This window comes from Benincasa hispida, chromosome 11, assembly GCF_009727055.1.
Source record: "Benincasa hispida cultivar B227 chromosome 11, ASM972705v1, whole genome shotgun sequence".
In the NCBI taxonomy this organism is placed as follows: Eukaryota; Viridiplantae; Streptophyta; class Magnoliopsida; order Cucurbitales; family Cucurbitaceae; genus Benincasa; species Benincasa hispida.
This window is the reverse complement of record NC_052359.1, coordinates 40,889,254-40,907,464: the sequence shown is the minus strand read 5'-3', so window position 1 is coordinate 40,907,464 and position 18,211 is coordinate 40,889,254. Positions and strand designations below refer to the sequence as shown.

The window sequence follows — 18,211 nt, the reverse complement described above, 5'->3', positions numbered from 1 at the left end:
GATGACATGTTGTTGTGTGTGTGTAGCATGATCGCATAACTTGAACGCAATCTTAGGAAGTGTTAGCTAAATCCCTTTTCAACCCGTTCCCCGCATACTCATTGTAACTTTCATTGTCATCAACTCATTACTCAATTTCGCCGCATAGGATTTATACTTAAAACAATACACCGACCAACTTATTTGTTTTTGTAATCGCAAAGGAATCAAAATTTACCATTGCATATTGTCTCAGTAGTGCCTGTGTTCGACCCTGGGCTTACCAGACAACCTAGTAGGATTTATACTTGGGTTTTACTAGGAAAACTTGCATGTGCAACGCATAATTCACCACCAAATTTCATACCATTATGTCATCACTTTCACTACGCATCAATAAGACCAAGGATTTTTCCTTGGAGAGTCTTATCACCCGGCTAAGGATTGAAGAGGAAGCCCGAAAGTAGGACCAGAGGGAGGAGGTGAACGTCCTACCTGGAGACCTGTCTCTGTTGCGATAAAACTTGACCAAAAATCAAAGGGGACAAAGAGGAAAGGTCAGAACCGTGGCTCCAGCAACCAGAACCAATAGATAGAAAACCCCTTCAAAAGAAATGGTACAGTTCCTTTGCTTTAATTATAATAAACCTGGACACATGGCTAGGTATTGTAGAAATAGGCATCGTCCTGCTGGACAGGTGAACCTGACAGAACAACCATTAGTTGTCATGACCACATAAGTAAATGTGATCGGTGATTTGTGAAGGGTGGTGGATAGACACTGGCGCTACGCGCCATGTTTTTCATGACCTTAGTCTCTTTAAAACTCATACTGAAAATAAGGATAAGAATATTTTGTTGGGGATCACCACTCCACGAAAGTTGTTGGGACCGGTGAGGTGGAACTGAAGTTTACCACCAGAAAGACCCTTACGTTGAAGGACATCCTGCACACTCCGGAGATAAGAAAGAATTTGGTCTCAGGCTATCACCTTAATAAAGCCGGGTTTACTCAAATCATAGAGGCAGACTTATATACCCTTACCAAAAATAATGTATTCGTAGGAAAAGGGTATGCAACTGAAGGAATGTTCAAATGAAATTTAGACCTTAATAAAATGAAATCTTCTGTGTATATGTTGTATTCTATAAATATTTGGCATGCTAGACTCTCTAAAGTGAATAAGAATCTAATTAGTAACATGATTAGGCTGAAATGATACCTAAGTTATCCACGAATGAATTTGATAAATGCGAGTATTGTAGTCAGGCCAAAATTACTAAAACTCTGCATAAATCTGTACTTAGGATTTCTGAACCTCTACATTTGATTCATTTTGATTTATGTGAATTTGATGGCATAGGAACAGTAAAATATATTTCGTTACTTTTCTTGATGACTGTTCTAATTTTACTTTTGTATATTTGTTGAAAAACAATAGTGATGCTTTTTATGCCTTCAAGTTATTTGTTTCTGAAGTAGAGAATATGTTTGATAGAAAGATTAAAAGACTTCGTAGTGATAGACGAACTGAGTACGACTCGGACAACTTTAATGAGTTTTTTAACTCACATGGAATAATACACGAAAAGACCGCACCTTACTCTCTTGAAATGAACGGAAAAGCCGAAAGGAAAAATATAACTTTAGTTGATTTAGTAGTTGCTATTTTACTTAGTTCAGGAGCTGCGTCTTATTGGTGGGGTGAAATCATCTTTACTGTGTGTTATGTCCTAAATAAAATCCCAAAGTAAAAAAAACAACTTCACTTTACGAAATTCTCAAGAATAAGAAATCAAACTTGTCTTATTTTAGAACATGGGGTTGTCTAGCCTTTGTAAGGATTCCAGACCCGAAAAGGAGAAAGCTAGTTAGTAGAGCTTATGAGTGTGTCTTTATAGGTTATACCTTAAATAGTAAAGCCTATAGGTTCTATGATCTAGTAAATCAAGTGATCATTGAGTCAAATGATGTCGACTTCTTTCAGGATAGATTTCCTTTTAAATCAAGGAATCGTGGGAGCTTGGGATCCAATGGTCTAATTCTAGTTAGAAATCCTACCTCTATAGAGGAAACTGGCCCATAACCTAGAAGAAGCAAAAGAACTAGAACCGCCAAGGATTTCGGGGATGACTTCCAGACATATAATGTAGAAGAAGATCCTAAATGTGACATCCCGAAATTTTGTTCGTAATGTAATTTCAATATTTTGTATTATTCGAGATTATTTTTTAATTTTGGAAATTTAATTGGATTACTGAGATTCAATTATTGAGAAAGGGATGTTTCAATTTAATTGTTTAATCATAGGGAAGTTGTGGGAATTGGACTTTATGTCACACAAATTTAATTTGAAATTAATGTCAAGAATTAATTACATTTTGGAAGGGGCTATGTCACAAAATTTAATTTGAAATTATAATGTCAAGAAATTAATTACATTTTGGAAGGGGGCTATGTCACACAAATTTATTTGAAATTAATGTCAAGAATTAATTACATTTTGGAAGGGGGCTATGTCACACAATTTAATTTGAAAATTAATGTCAAGAATTAATTACATTTTGGAAGGGGGCTATGTCACACAAATTTAATTTGAAATTAATGTCAAGAATTAATTATTTACTTTGGAGGAGGGGTTATGTCACACAAATTTAATTTGAAATTAATATCAAGAATTAATTTTATTTTGGAAGGAAGGGGTGTTTCAAATTTAATGGTTGGAGGGAAGTTATGAAATTTGACTTTTAATGTCACACAAATTTAATTTGAAATTAATGTCAAGAATTAATTTCATTGTGGAAGTGAGTGAGTTAAATTCTTTGTGAATTGAAAATTTTAAGGGAGAAAGGATTAAAAAGTTGGAAGCAGGTCTGATTGAAGGAAGATTTTGGAGATTGGAATCTTGAGGGTGGTTGTTGCTCAGGCTTCGTTGGGGAATTGAATTAAAAAATTGATTATTGAAGACTGCCACTTAGATCAATATCTGAATCTAGTATCGAGGTAAGTAATCTTACTATTGGAACTGCCCATGTGTCAGGCAATGTAGTTATGATTTACTGATGATTTGATGATGGTTTAATGTTTATGTATGCCTTGCTGATATGAGGATTAAAAGACTAGATGCGCATAATTTGATCTGAGGATGATGAGATGTATATGTATGTTTTGGACTAGGACGACGAGATGTATATTTATGTTATAGAACCATGTTATGATACTTGTGATGTTGAGATCGTGATAATGTCCTTACTGATTAGTTAGATGCCCCCCAGAGGTTGTGTTTTCCTTCGGGATTCACCAAAAGGTTATGTTTTCCTTCGGGATTCACCAGAGGTTGTGTTCCTTCAGAATTCACCAGGGGTTGTATTTCCTTCGGGATTCACCAGGGGTTGTGTTTCTTTCGAGATTCACCAGGGGTTGTGTTTCTTTCGGGATTTACTAGAGGTTGTGTTTCCTTCGGGATTCACTAGAGGTTGTGGGTCCTACGGGACTTACTAGAGATAGTGGGCATACTTAACTACAGTAGGGAAAAAATCAGTTTTTTTTCATGTATGTATGTGTCCCATGAGGACTAAAGAAGTTTATATGTTTCCACCAGAGGTAGGCATCTAGAGGACATAGATGCCTAGCCTGACCCTAGTAGTGGGGTTACTTACTGAGTATTTTATACTCACCCTTTCTCATGTTTATGTTTCAAGTAAGGGCAGGGACACACCGGCGAATGACAAGAGGAATCCATGAACGAGCCACTGGGGACCAGTTTTATGCTTCCGCTCATGAGATTTAGATTTCTTTTCATGTTTTGCTTAACTTTCAGTTTTGATGTTTGAAACTCACTATTAAGAGTTGTTTTCAGACTTATTTATTAACATTTATGATTTATGGGTACCCTATTCCTTTTTTTAATATTTGAATTTAATGAATGACTTTTGAACTTACCTTATTTATTTAGCATTTATTTCACCATAAAAAGGTGTCGTTTTAAGTTTCATGCATGCACGTATTTAGTAACGACCTCGCTTGAGTCCTAGGGGGTCAGGCCGTTACAGTTGGTATAAGAGCCCATGTTTTGGGTTCTGTAGACTGACTTACTATGTAAGTACAGATTGTCCCTATGGCCCTATGAACGGATTCTTCCTCATCGTCAGGTATGTCTTATCAATTAAAAGTTTTATGGTAGTTGTGCGTTAAAATATTTGTTTAGCTTAAATGCACTAGTTATATTCTAATGCTAGATCAATGACTCATTAAAAGTTATTATAAGCAAATTATTCAGGTACAACGCTACAAAAGGAGAAAAAAATGAAATTTATGAGGTCACTTGACACTAATTTATCTCATGGAAACTCTGTTAGAAAAAAACAAATATATATCTCAGTTTAGAGATATTAAAAGTTGATGAAACTATGTAGAATTATGACAATTTAAGAATAAAGGTATTTAAAATTTTCAGCCAAGGAATAAAATTGTCTAGATAAGAATTCATTAAGGATAGTGTTATGTTTTTTTGTTGAGTAGTGAAATTGGTGTTAGTATAAATAAATTCCTTCACAGGCCACATAATCAAGGATAAGGTTAAAAGTTGTTTTATGGATAAGAAGGAGAAAAAGAAGAGACTATGGATTTATTAAAGGTTTTGAGATATTAAAACCAAACATTTTAGAGGAATTTTGAAAATGATTAATAAGTCATAATCACTTTGGTAATACTACGACTTGATGGACTATGTAAAGTATGTGTAGTGATATGAAGGATTCTTTTGAAATATCTAGCTAAGTTGTTGTCATTAAAGGAAGCCAAAATAGTTGGACATGAGTTTAAACTTAAAGGGGTTAAAGTAAAATGTTATTTGTTTGGGTTGAAGGATTATTTTAGAGTACCTAGATTAATTAAATCCATAGCCTTATTGTGATGAGGAGATCAAAGTTGGACAAATTTGAACAAACGAAAGTCTTTTGGAGTTTAAAAGCATGAAAATTGGCAAAGGAGAATTTTACAAGATGAAAATTCTTAGTGAGAGAGATAAGACTTATGGAGTAGTTAAGTATAATATACTTTAGTAAAGAGATTATGTTCCACTTGGAAAATGAAAAAAAAAAGTATCCAAGAAAGTTTACTCTTTTGGAAAGAGAAAGGAATTTAATGTGTTCAAAACTCCTAGTTAAGTATAGTTTGGAGGCATGATATGAGGGGTTACAAGGAATTTGTTTTGGTGTAAAAGAAAAATATCTCATTATCATGTGGAACTTTAGGAGAATATGAGTTGGATGGAAAGATAGCTTATATAGGTGATCGGTATGGAAGTTTGTTTTAACACAAGAATCTGTTACCGAAATAAAAAGTTGAGAAGGGATAAGCTAAAATGGAGTTACTAGAAATAGTAAATGTTCAAGAACTATTGACATGGTATGTTGAGGCTCCATTAGTTAAGAGGTAAACCATTGAGGGCATTAGTAAGATTTAAGGGATTTTAACAGTAAATGTTCAAGAACTATTGACATGGTATGTTGAGGCTCCATTAGTTAAGAGGTAAACCATTGAGGGCATTAGTAAGATTTAAGGGATTTTAACAGTAAATGTTCAAGAACTATTGACATGGTATGTTGAGGCTCCATTAGTTAAGAGGTAAACCATTGAGGGCATTAGTAAGATTTAAGGGATTTTAACAGTAAATGTTCAAGAACTATTGACATGGTATGTTGAGGCTCCATTAGTTAAGAGGTAAACCATTGAGGGCATTAGTAAGATTTAAGGGATTTTAACGTAGGGTGCAAGTTTGAAACATGAACTAGCAAGACCATCAATTTGGTTGAAAAGGAAAATTAATCCAACTCGAGGTAGACAAAAGTGGTATATGCACAAAAGTAAGTAAATTGGATCTTCCAATATCACCACTGGCATAAAGGATAAAGTTGAGTTGATAACAAGAAGTTGTTATAGGTGGGTTTGGAGCAGTACAAGATAGTATGTTTTTCCTTGCATTGGCAATGAGTTAACTACCTCTAGGAAGTACGAGTAATTCAAGCTATAACTTATGAATCAATAAGGTTTGATCGTAAAAACTAACTTCAAGGATCAATTACGGTTATTATGAGGTTATGGAAATGTGTTATCAATTGACTGATGCTTTAACATCCAGGGATTTTAAAACCTCATTTTTAGAGGGAATTTTAGACTCATCTGCAGCAGGGTCTAAGTAATGATATGTGACTGTTTTAAGGCTAAAGAATAATATGAGGATTGACTTAAGCAAGTTTTATAGCCCATGACAGTATAAAGCCTCATGATAAGTTTCTCGTGAATGTGAGACTTAATTAGACAGAGTTATTCTGATACATGTAGACCCTAAGAAAGACATTATAGTCGGTGCTTCTAGAGTAGAAGCAGTTTTCAGCTGACCAGATTTTTTCTAGTACATATCTTCAGATGACACATTATATAGCATGACCAATTTCTCCACTTCACATATGAATTTTTCCCTGAGATAGAATGGTAAGCTTAGATATATGTTTTTAGTGGGTAAGACTTCCTTATGCTCACGACAATTTTCTTAGTTCTCAACTTGAACGTGTTAAAGTATTGTTGGTTTTTGGCATATTAAGTTTCATAGTTATATATGGAAGGGGATTGACACACCTCTTTTGATACTAGTTTCAGTTGTGTCAAACGGTGACCCACGTTTTACATCCATTTTTTTTTTTGGAAGAGTCTCCTAGAAGGTGTTGGATACTCAGTCATAATTTATTATAGCTTTCCACCCACAGACTGATGGTCAAATAAAGCATTTGAACCAAAAAATGGAGAATATGTTATGTGCTTGTGAGTGGAGTTTTCGAGGAGTTGGGACTCTCATTTGCATCTCATGAAGTTTGCTTATATTATTAGACACCATACTAGTATTAGCATGTCGCCATTGGAGGCCTTATATGAGAAATGTTGTAGGTCTTCTACATGTTGGGATGAGGTTGGTGAATGGAAGTTACTAGGACTTGAGTTAGTGAAGACGGCAAATAGGGCAATACAGAAGATCAGGGCTCATATGCAAACAGCTCAGAGCAGACAGAAAAGCTACGCCGACGTGAGATGTAAGGACCTGGAATTTGAGACTGGTGATAAAGTGTTCTAAAAGGTGGGACCTATGAAGGCTGTTTTGAGGTTTGGAAGGAAAGGGAAGTTGAGCCCGAGGTTCATTGGACCTTTCGAGGTCTTAGAGTGAAATGGTCTCGTAGCTTACCGATTGGCATTACCTCCATCACTTTCTTCAGTTCATAATGTCTTACATGTTTCGATGCTGAGAAAGTATGTGACAGATCTGTTCCATGTAGTTGACTTTGAGCCATTGTAGTAGAATGATAACTTGAGCTACGAGGAGAAACTTGTAGAGATTTTCGCCAGAGAGGTAAAGACATTGCGCCGTAGGGAGGTTGCATTTGTGAAAGTCCTGTGGCGGAATCACCAGTTCAAGGAGGCTACCCGGGAGCGAGAGGATGAGATGAGGGCCCAATACCCGGAGCTTTTTTAGGAATGAACTTTCGAGGAGGAAAGTATTTTAAGGAGGGAAGAATGTGACATTCCGAAATTTTGTTCGTAATGTAATTTCAATATTTTGTAATATTCGAGATTATTTTTTAATTTTGGAAATTTAATTGGATTACTGAGATTCAATTATTGAGAAAGGGATGTTTCAATTTAATTGTTTAATCATAGAGAAATTGTGGGAATTGGACTTTATGTCACACAAATTTAATTTGAAATTAATGTCAAGAATTAATTACATTTTGGAAGGGGGCCTATAGCCACACAAATTTAATTTGAAATTAATGTCAAGAATTAATTTTACTTTGGAGGGGGTTATGTCACACAAATTTAATTTGAAAATAATGTCAAGAATTAATTTTATTTTGGAAGGAAGGGGTGTTTCAATTAAGTTTAATCGGAGGAAGTTATGGAAATTGGATTTTTAATGTCACACAAATTAAATTTGAAATTAATGTCAATAATTAGTTTTATTTTAGAAGGAAGGGGTGTTTCAATTTAATGGTTTAATTGGAGGGAAGTTATGGAAATTAGACTTTTAATGTCACACAAATTTAATTGAAAATTAATGTCAAGAATTAATTTCATTGTGGAAGTGAGTGAGTTAAATTCTTTGTGAATTGAAAATTTTAAGGGAGAAAAGGATTAAAAGTTGGAAGTAAGGTCTGATTGAAGGAAGATTTTGGAGATTGGAATCTTGAGGTGGTGTTGCTTTAGGCTTCGTTGGGGAATTGAATCAAAGATTGATTATTGAAGATTGTCACTTGGATCAATATCTGAATCTAGTATCGAGGTAAGTAATCTTACTATTGGAACTGCCCACGTGCCAGGCAATGTAGTTATGATTTACTGATGATTTGATGATGGTTTAATGTTTATGTATGCCTTACTGATATGAGGATTTAAAAGACTAGATGCGTATATTTGATCTGAGGATGATGATATGTATATGTATGTTATGGGACTAGGATGACGATGTATATTTATATTATAGAACCATGTTATGATACTTGTGATGTTGAGATCGTGATAATGTCCTTACTGATTAGTTAGATGCCCACCAGAGGTTGTGTTTCCTTCGGGATTCACCAGAGGTTGTGTTTTCCTTCGGGATTCACCAGAGGTTGTGTTTCCTTCAGAATTCACCAGGGGTTGTATTTCCTTCGGGATTCACCAGGGGTTGTGTTTCTTTCGAGATTCACCAGGGGTTGTGTTTCTTTCGGGATTTACCAGAGGTTGTATTTCCTTCGGGATTCACTAGAGGTTGTGGGTCCTACGGGACTTACTAGAGATAGTGGGCATACTTAACTACAGTAGGGCAGAAATCAGTTTTTTCATGTATGTATGTGTCTCATGAGGACTAGAGAAGTTTATATGTTTCCATCAGTGGTAGGCATCTAAAGGATATAGATGTCTAGCCTGACCCTAATAGTGGGGTTACTTACTGAGTATTTTATACTCACCATTTTTCATGTTTATGTTTCAAGTAAAGGTAGAGACGCACCGGCGAATGAGAAGAGGAATCCATGAACGAGCCACTGGGGACCAGTTTTATGCTTCCGCTCATGAGATTTAGATTTCTTTTCATATTTTGCTTAAATTTCAGTTTTGATGTTTGAAACTTATTATTAAGAGTTGTTTTCAGACTTATTTATTAATATTTATGATTTATTGGTACCCTATTGTTGTTTTTAATATTTGAATTTAATGAAGGGCTTTTGAACTTACCTTATTTAATTAGCATTTATTTTACCATAAAAATGTGTCATTTTAAGTTCCATGCATGCATGTATTTAGTAACGACCTAGCTTGAGTCCTAGGGGGTCGGGTCGTTACACTAAAAATCTAAAAGTTGCCTTGTCCTCAGTAGACGCGAACTTATGGCAAGAAGCCATAAATGATGAGATGGACTTACTTGAATCAAATAGGACTTGGCACTTAGTAGATCTACCCCCAAGTTGCATGGAAATATGGTACAAGTGGATCTTAAGGAAGAAATTTAGACCTGATGGAACTGTCGACAAGTTTAAAACTAGGTTAGTGGAAAAGGGCTTTAGACAAAGAGAAAACGTAGATTTCTTTGACACCTTTTCCCCTGTCACTAGAATTACCTCAATTCGTGTTCTGTTTTCTCTCGCTACCGTTTATAACCTCGTAGTACATCAGATGGATGTAAAGACCACCTTCCTAAATGGTGAACTTGAAGAAGAGATTTACATGGAACATCCTGAGGGTTTTCTACTCCATGGTCAAGAAAATAAGGTGTGTAAATTAGACAAATCTCTCTATGGATTGAAACAAGCTTCTAAGCAATGACATGAAAAAATTGATGACCTAATCCTATTTAAAGATTTCAAGGCTAATGAAAGTGACAAATGCATCTACTATCAGTTTGAAAATAATCTTTGCACTATCATGTGTCTATATGTAGATGACTTGTTTATCTTTGGGTCGAACTTGCACATCATAAATGATGTAAAACTAATATTGAGTGAAAACTTCGACATGAAAGACTTAGGAGAAGCTAGTGTAATCTTAGGTATAAAAGTGACTAGGTCTGAAAAGTAAATTTCTTTGGATCAATCTCACTATGTAGAAAAGATTCTAAAGAAATATAATTACTTTGAATATAAACCAACTTGTACTTCTTATGACCCTAGTGTTAAGTTGTTTAAGAACACCGGTGACAGTGTTAATCAATCTAAGTATGCAAGCTTCATAGGAAGTCTTAGATACGTTGTTGACTGCACTAGGTCTGACATAACTTATGTTGTAGGATTAGTTTACAAGCAGACTTAGTAAAGAGCATTGGAATGCTATAGAAAGGGTTTTGAGGTACTTGAAGAAAACTTAAAACCTAGGATTACATTATCAGAAGTTTTTCACTGTCCTGGACGGGTTCAGGGATGCTGACTGGAATTCTCTTTCGGATGATTCAAAGGCTACAAGTGGCTATATCTTTAACGTAACAGGCGGAGCTATCTCTTGGAAGTCCAAGAAACAAACTATTTTAGCCCAATCTACGATGGAGTCAGAAATGATAGCACTAGTGACAACTAGTGAAGAAGCAGATTGGCTTAAAATTCTGCTATCAGAGATTCCCTTATGAGAAAAACCGGTATCAACCATATTGATCCATTGCGATAGTACTGCAACAATCGCAAAAGTTCAGAACCGTTACTACAACGGAAAGAGTCGATAAATACGTAGTAAGCACAATACCATTAGAGAGTTTCTCACTACTGGTGCAGTTAGAGTGGATCATATACGGACTGATGAAAATTTGGCAGATTCTTTGACGAAAGGACTGACCATAGAGAAGGTTTTCAGAAACTAAGGATGGGACTCATGCCTATAGAAAGATGAATCACTGTAAGGAAAACCCAACCTGTAGACTGGAGATCTCAAAAAAAGATTCAACGGGTAATAACTGATCACAAGTGATATATAGTGAATCATGCTAAACCAAACACAGAGTTCCATTCCTATAACTTAGAGTCTAAGCATGATATCCTGAAGTATAAGAAAGGTTGAACTCAGTTCTTAATGAGATCTATACTTGATGACAAGTGGAGTACCTAGCTACAAGAGTACTCTTGATAGACTCACCTATGTGAATGTGGAAGTGGGGGCCACTTTCCATGGAGTTTTTTAGGCAAAATCTCTAGAGCATTCACTAAACTGGATACACGTGCTAGGCCCTAAAGCACGGGCTTTCGAACTACACCCTAATAACACTCTGTGTGAGATGCTGTTAGAGATAGAGTTCAAAACCAAGGGTTACTCTAGTATATTCTGAATCATTTACACTACGTAAAGGTTCAAGTCGTAAGATACATTTGCTTATGCACGATGTTGTATAGACTAAAACTACTCGATGAAAAACTTTTTTTCTCTCTTATGTATAAATTTTCAAGTGCGGAATTGTTGGGTGAAATTTTATTTTTTAAAAAAATAAGAGGGAACCAACCTTTGGTTGGAGAATCCCACATTGGAGAATTTTGAAAAGGAAGTCTCCCTTTTGTACTTCAACCTTGGGTTATGGATTTAAGTCCCAAGGAGTACCCATGTTTTGGAGGGAGTAAGGAGATAGACCAATGTGGGTTCGATGGACATCCCACATGCGCGTCGCCGCCGTCCGATCGAATGATGGGCAGGTGGGTATGTCTTCCGCGCGCGCATCTTCTTGCCTATAAAAGGCGCATCCTTCAATAGTTCAGAATTATTCCTTCCATTCCCATCATTCTCCTTTCTTTCTTCTCTCCGCTTCTGGTTTCCAAGCATTCAATCAGAAGGGTGTGTGTTCCGGTCAGGTTGTTTTATCTAGGGGACGACGTGGCAGCATTTCTGACCTGCTTGCACATTTGGGTAGAGTCGCGAAACATCTTAAAGAGAGTATGGTCTGCGACTCAGCCTATAACAAGTTTTTGTTTTACAGGTTTCGTTCTTTGTCCGCTCGCCGTTTCCTGACCGTTTACAGTTGTTCTATTCGTCGTCTGAGGGTCTTCCCGTTTACAACACATTAATTACTATTTTGGAACTAGCAATAAAACTATCAAAAACTACTATCACTTGGTCTATAATTTGACCTTCCATTGTCTATTGTGGTCATTCTAATTAACATTTTTGAACTATTTTATAATTGAAGAATAACTAATTAACATGTTTGAACTACCAACAAAATTATAAATAGAGGAGGAAGAGGTAATTAAATTTTACTATTTGTATAGATATTTTTCCTTACTTTTCTATTTTTAAAAATCCCCTAATAAATAAATAAGGTAATGAGTTTTTGCATTATATTTATTATTTACTAAGCATTAGTTTTGTTTCAAATTTCTCTCATTGCAATGCACATCCCATTAGTATCCATTACTAACGTGTCAATTTTTCAAATTTAAGCACTACTTTTACTCCCAATAAAATTTTAAACCCTATTTTTTGTTTCATCCATTTTCAATTTTATCATGATTAGAATTATTTTTAAATTCACTCTCGAATATATTTCTAATAATTTAATTTAATTTAATATTTTATTTTAATATAATTTTCGTACCATCAAATTTGATTTTGAATGATTAAATACACGTATAAGAATAATGTTGTCCGTTTTAAAATCACATCCAAACATATTTACCAATACACCAAAATTACTCAATATGAAAATGAATTAAGAGATGGAATTTTTGTCCAATAATTTTTTTTTAGAAAATTCATGAGAATGACAAAAACAAATTTCTATGTAAATGTTAATAAAAAGTTCAAAGAATTAAAGTGAAAGGAGGATGAAAGTTGTGTACACGGGACTCCAAAACGTTTGTTATAAAAATAGAATTATATATTATGTTTAAGTTGAAAATTGGTGCAGTCCTGAAAATTAGGCAACTTTTGAAAAATAAAAATATTTAAAGAGAATTTTCAAAAATAGAATTTTTTTTTTTAAAATTACAAAAATAACAAAATTTAATTATAATTGCGATAGACATTGTTAGAGATAAACGCTGATAGAAGTCTATCAATGATATAAACGGATAAAAGTTTAACAATGATAGAAGCTAATAGAAGTCTATAAGTGTCTATCAGTAATAGAAATTGATAGAAGTTCATCAGTGTCTATCAATAATAGAAACTGATAGAAATGTAACATATAGAAACTGATACAAATCTATCATTGATAGATGTTGATAGAACTATAAGTGTTCATTGGTGTTTTTTTTTTTTTTTACTATTTCTGTAAATAGTTTGACATTTTTTATATCTTTTAAAAATTCTCAAATATTTAATGTATCTTGGACTACACCTATTTTTAATAGTGTTTACTCCATTTCCTAGAGAGAATTTGTAACATAAAAAACATGTTAAAAAATATATATGCTTTTTAAGTTTTTAAACATATTAAAAATATATATATATTTTTAATTTTTCCTATTTGGTTAGAGTTGTGCATCCTATGATGTATCCAAAATAGGTAAGCATATATAGTTTAGAAAATATTGATTTATATCCTTAAATTTTGGAATGTATCAATTAAAATTTTGAATCAACAATTGTATCAATTTAAACTTAAAATTTTCGTAATTGTATCAATTTGTAGCTTTTGTTATGTTCCATTTGAAAAATTATTGTATGCGACATGTAATTTCTTTTTGAGAAGTACGTGACATGAATCGATTAAACTCTTAAACGGTTGTCAATAACAAAAGTAAACTTGGTTCAATTATATTGACATGCACTTCGTTTTAAGAGGTCGAAAGTTTAATTCTCCATCCATACAATTGTTGTACTAAAGAACTATGACGAGTGAATCAATTTAGATTCTTAGTACAGATTTTCCTTGAAAATCAAATCACTTATTAAAATTTAGGAGTTTAATTAAAACCCAAAGTTTAGTAGTGTATGACTAAAGTTTTAAAAGGAAGATTAATAACAAAAATTGTGGTACCCACCTAAGTTTGATTTCATATATGAATGTACAAAAAGATAATGGGATGGAAAAAAGAGATTTCCCAAAAAATAAAAAGAAAAAAGAAAAAAAAAAGGATAGAGATGGCATCCCATGCCTCTCTATTTTATTATGGTCCCTACAAAGAGTACAAGTGGCACTATTTGGGCCCACATTTCACATCAATTTTTATTTTTATTTTTATTTTTTATTTTTAAGCACTTGAAAGTATATTGTTCTCTCAGCAATTAGCCATCCACCTGATAAAAAGAAAAGTACCCAACATCCACCTATACCACATTTCATTTGTGGCTTCTAAAACCAACTCTTACCAAACAAATCCCTTTCCTTTTTCTTTTTCTCTCTCCCTATTTTCTTTTTCTTTTTCTTTTTCTTTTTCTTTTTCTTTTTCAAGTTGTAAAAATAACAATTTTTAAAAGGAAGGATGAACTTTGGAACCATTTTCCACCACAATTCCAAAAATTTAAAAAGGGAAAACAAAAATTAAAGAAATAAAGAAAGATTGATGTGAATACATTTGGTGAAAATTTAATGTAAATTGCAACTTCATCTCCCCTCCTTTTCTTTTTATTTTTCTTTGTTGGGTAAGTTGCATTACAAAAAGAAATTATTCCTTTTAAAAGACAAAACAAAAGACCTATGTAATAATATATTGTATATTCTTTTAATTAAAGAAATCAAGAATTTTTTAAAGTAAAATATAGTAGTAAAAAATGAATGAACAAGGATGGTCTTTAAATTGGTTTTTAAAATATGAAAGGAAATTAAGAAAAATGAAACTAATTTTTCAAGGTTTATTTGCCTAACTCAAGCAACCAAATTAAATCTATCTCTAACTTCATGGACTAAAATTATTTTATTAGAAAATTTGTTTAATCCGTAGAACTTCAAATCCACCCTCAATATTTATTCCACCCAACACTCTTCAAATCAATATGCTAAGTTTGTTGACGTGAGTTGTAAGGGTCTCCTTTTTTGTAGTCGGAGGTTTCACATCTTCATATCTAGATATCTTCCAATATGTTATACTGACAAAAAAAACGTTCAATAAACATAAAATCAAATAAATTTAATTATGAAGCAAATGAAGTAAATAAGTCATTCCTATTTTACAACTCTAACATCTACAGATATTTATAATTCCAGTATTGGAAAAATAGCAATTTTGATCTCTAAGGTCCTATTGGATAAGTATTTAAAATTTTGGTTTTCAAAATTAAGTTTATAATTATAAATACTATTTCCACTCTTAGTTTTTATGTTTTGTTATCCATCTTCTACCATTATTTTCAAAAACTAAAATTTATGTTTTGTTATCCATCTTTTACCATTATTTTCAAAAACTAAAATTAACTTTTTTATTTTTTTAAAAAATATTTTTTTAGAAATTATAAAAGTTTAAGTATTTCTTTTAACAAACATACAAATTATAATTGAAAGATTGAAAAGAAATCAGCATAGGTTTCAAAAACTAAAAACTAAAAACAAAAGAGTTATAAACCGGCCTAAATTTTCATAATATTGTGTGTAAATTGTCTCTCAGCTTCTATTTTTGTTCAATTTATTGACTATAAAAATGTCAAAAAAAAGAAAAAAGACATTAAACTTTCAACTGATGTATGATAGATCTAGCATATTCTACCTATAAAATAATTAATAAATCTATTAAACATAATTATTACAATAATATTTCTAATAAAATTCTAAAATTTAATTTTTGTACTTTCATTTCAATATATCTAAATTTTATTTCCTACAACTAGTAATTGTTATTTTTCTAAAAACTTTTTTTTTTTATCTATTAGCATTTTTATCATAAATTTGAAACTATACGCATTCTATTTTCTTACAACAAAATTGTTTTTATTATTTATTCAATTTTGGTAAAGTTTAAATTTAAGATTAATTAAAAATAGAGAAACTAAATTTAGATCGTTGAAAATATATGAACTAAAATTGAAGTAAAAATGGTATTTTAATCAAAATTTAAAAATAAGATAACATTTAGTATTTGATGTTGAATAAATTATTATTTTTTCATATAAAAACGGGAGAGAAAAAAGAATAATGTGGTAGACAAATTGTATTTGTTGACAGCCTTTTTTCATTTCACATAATATCCCTTTTTCCAATTTATCCCTTACAATACTGCCAGACTGTCCACGCGCCACCACGTACTTCCATCCCACCACAGCCGTCCGATCTTCCTTTTCATCAACCTTCGTACACGTGTAATTCATCCCACCGCTCTTTCCCCTCTTTACGCAAAAAAAGAATTGTTTCACCGGCCCATCGGTATCACAAACTGCTCTGTACAATCTGTCCAAACCTACACGTGGCGTCTTTTCATTCGCCCTTCCGATTGCCAATTATAATCACGGTATCTCGCTTGTCGTTCTCGCGTTTTAATCATCTCGTACTTCGTCAATTTATCGCACGATATTATCGCCGGGCCCATGGTTTTTGCATTTCCTAGTTCCCAACCACCCGGGAAATTAACGAAAAGTCCATCGGCCCAGAAATTTCGATCGAATTTACAAAATCTGCCATCTAGAACGATTCAGAGAAAGAGAAGAACACGAAATCGATTGAATATTGAAGAGAAACTTACAAATAATGTTCTAATTTTTGTTTCCAGAAACCAGAAAGGAGGGGGAAGAAGAAGAAGTATGGATTGAAGCAGAAATATAAATCGAAAAATTAAAAATAAAAGAGATAATTCATAATTATCAATCAAACACGATGATCATGATATTCGACCACAAATTCCTCGCTCCCTCTCAATAGATCTGTAATCTCCGAGGGAGAGACTGCAGGATTTTATAACCTTCAAATTCCGTAGAAATTTCTTTTTTTCTTTCGAGTCCACGATCTTAAATTTGACATATCAGATCAAATATGATTGTTCTATCCTCGCTTTTTTTTCCTTCTTTTTCGACTTTTTTTTTTATACAAATCAGACTCTAACGATCTTCGGCGCTTTGACGACTGGATTTTCCCTTGCTATCGCATCACGACCGGCGGCCTTGTAATCGAAGCTGCAGTCATGGCGATCGGAGTACCGGTGCTCAGCGCAGAACAGCTCTCCACATCGGCACCGGAATCCGGTCAATCCGACTCTCTTTCTGCATCCGGAGCATCGATTGACCTGACGCTTGGCAGATTCCTCAGATTTGAACCGATCCACGGACATATTCCTGCTACTGTCACGAACGGAATCCATTAGTACAGGTGATCGAGATCTAGATCTCGAACTTTTCTCACCGGACAATTTCCGAGACGCGGATATTCCATTATTCGAAGACGACGTAGCGGTGGTAGTTGCTGTGGCCGTCGTGGCGTTAAAGCACTTCTGGCACATGTTATTGGTGGTCGGATTACCGGTGAATCCGCAGTTGTTGACGCACAACGTGATGGTCTCCGGTACCTTCAACTCCGTCTCCTCCTTCTCGGTCCTCTGAGCCATATCTCCGATCGGATTCAAGATTTACAACAAAATCAACAACAACAACAACAACAACAACAAAGAATTGAGAAGAAAACCAAAAAATTCAGAAATGAATTTTGGGATTTGTCGAAGGAGGAAGAAGCGAGGAGCGGTAATATGAAGGGATGGAAAAAGGGGTCGTGAAGGGCGATAGAATATGGGCCTCATACACACGCGCATCAAACAATTTCTCCTTTTTTTCCTCTTTGACATAAATACCCTTCTCTTCTTTCTCTATTTACTTTCCTATCCCTCTGATGGTCCTGGATTAGCTCTGACGTTGCAGCCCTTCGTTAAAAAAAAAAAGGAAAATTATTGCCTGTGGTCCTTTCTATTTTTATTTCCGTGGGCCCGCTTACTTTAGCCACATGATTATTTATGTTAACCGCCTTACAATGCTCATTGGCTCGTCTGAGTCAATAGGTAGTTCGTCTACAGAAATTTTAGTTTCCATCATTGTTCGTCCGGAACCTTTTTTAAAATAATATAAATATAATTTTTTTTTTTCTAATTCGAAAAAATTACTTAAATGGAATAAACTATGAAATTGTGAAATGATAATTAAGTTTCCTTTGGGATTGATTTTGAGAAATAGATACTTGATTATAGTAAAATCTTAGCCACTTTTTTTTGTTTGGTAAAAATCTACTCAAATCACTTTTAAATCACACCTTCATGAAACCATTTTTTAAATCTAGATTCTCCTAAAAGTAAATATAATATTTAATAAAATCANAATAAT

The 18,211-nt window shown here is 33.6% G+C and overlaps 1 protein-coding gene across 1 annotated transcript; it reads right to left on the bottom strand.

Annotated features, from left to right (window-relative positions):
• Positions 1 to 16,551: 16,551 nt before the first annotated feature.
• LOC120091839 (zinc finger A20 and AN1 domain-containing stress-associated protein 5-like) lies at positions 16,552 to 17,634 on the bottom strand. Its single transcript, XM_039049981.1, has one exon. The coding sequence runs from the start codon at positions 17,446 to 17,448 to the stop codon at positions 16,939 to 16,941; it is 510 nt and encodes a 169-aa protein (XP_038905909.1). The 5' UTR covers positions 17,449 to 17,634; the 3' UTR covers positions 16,552 to 16,938.
• Positions 17,635 to 18,211: the final 577 nt, after the last annotated feature.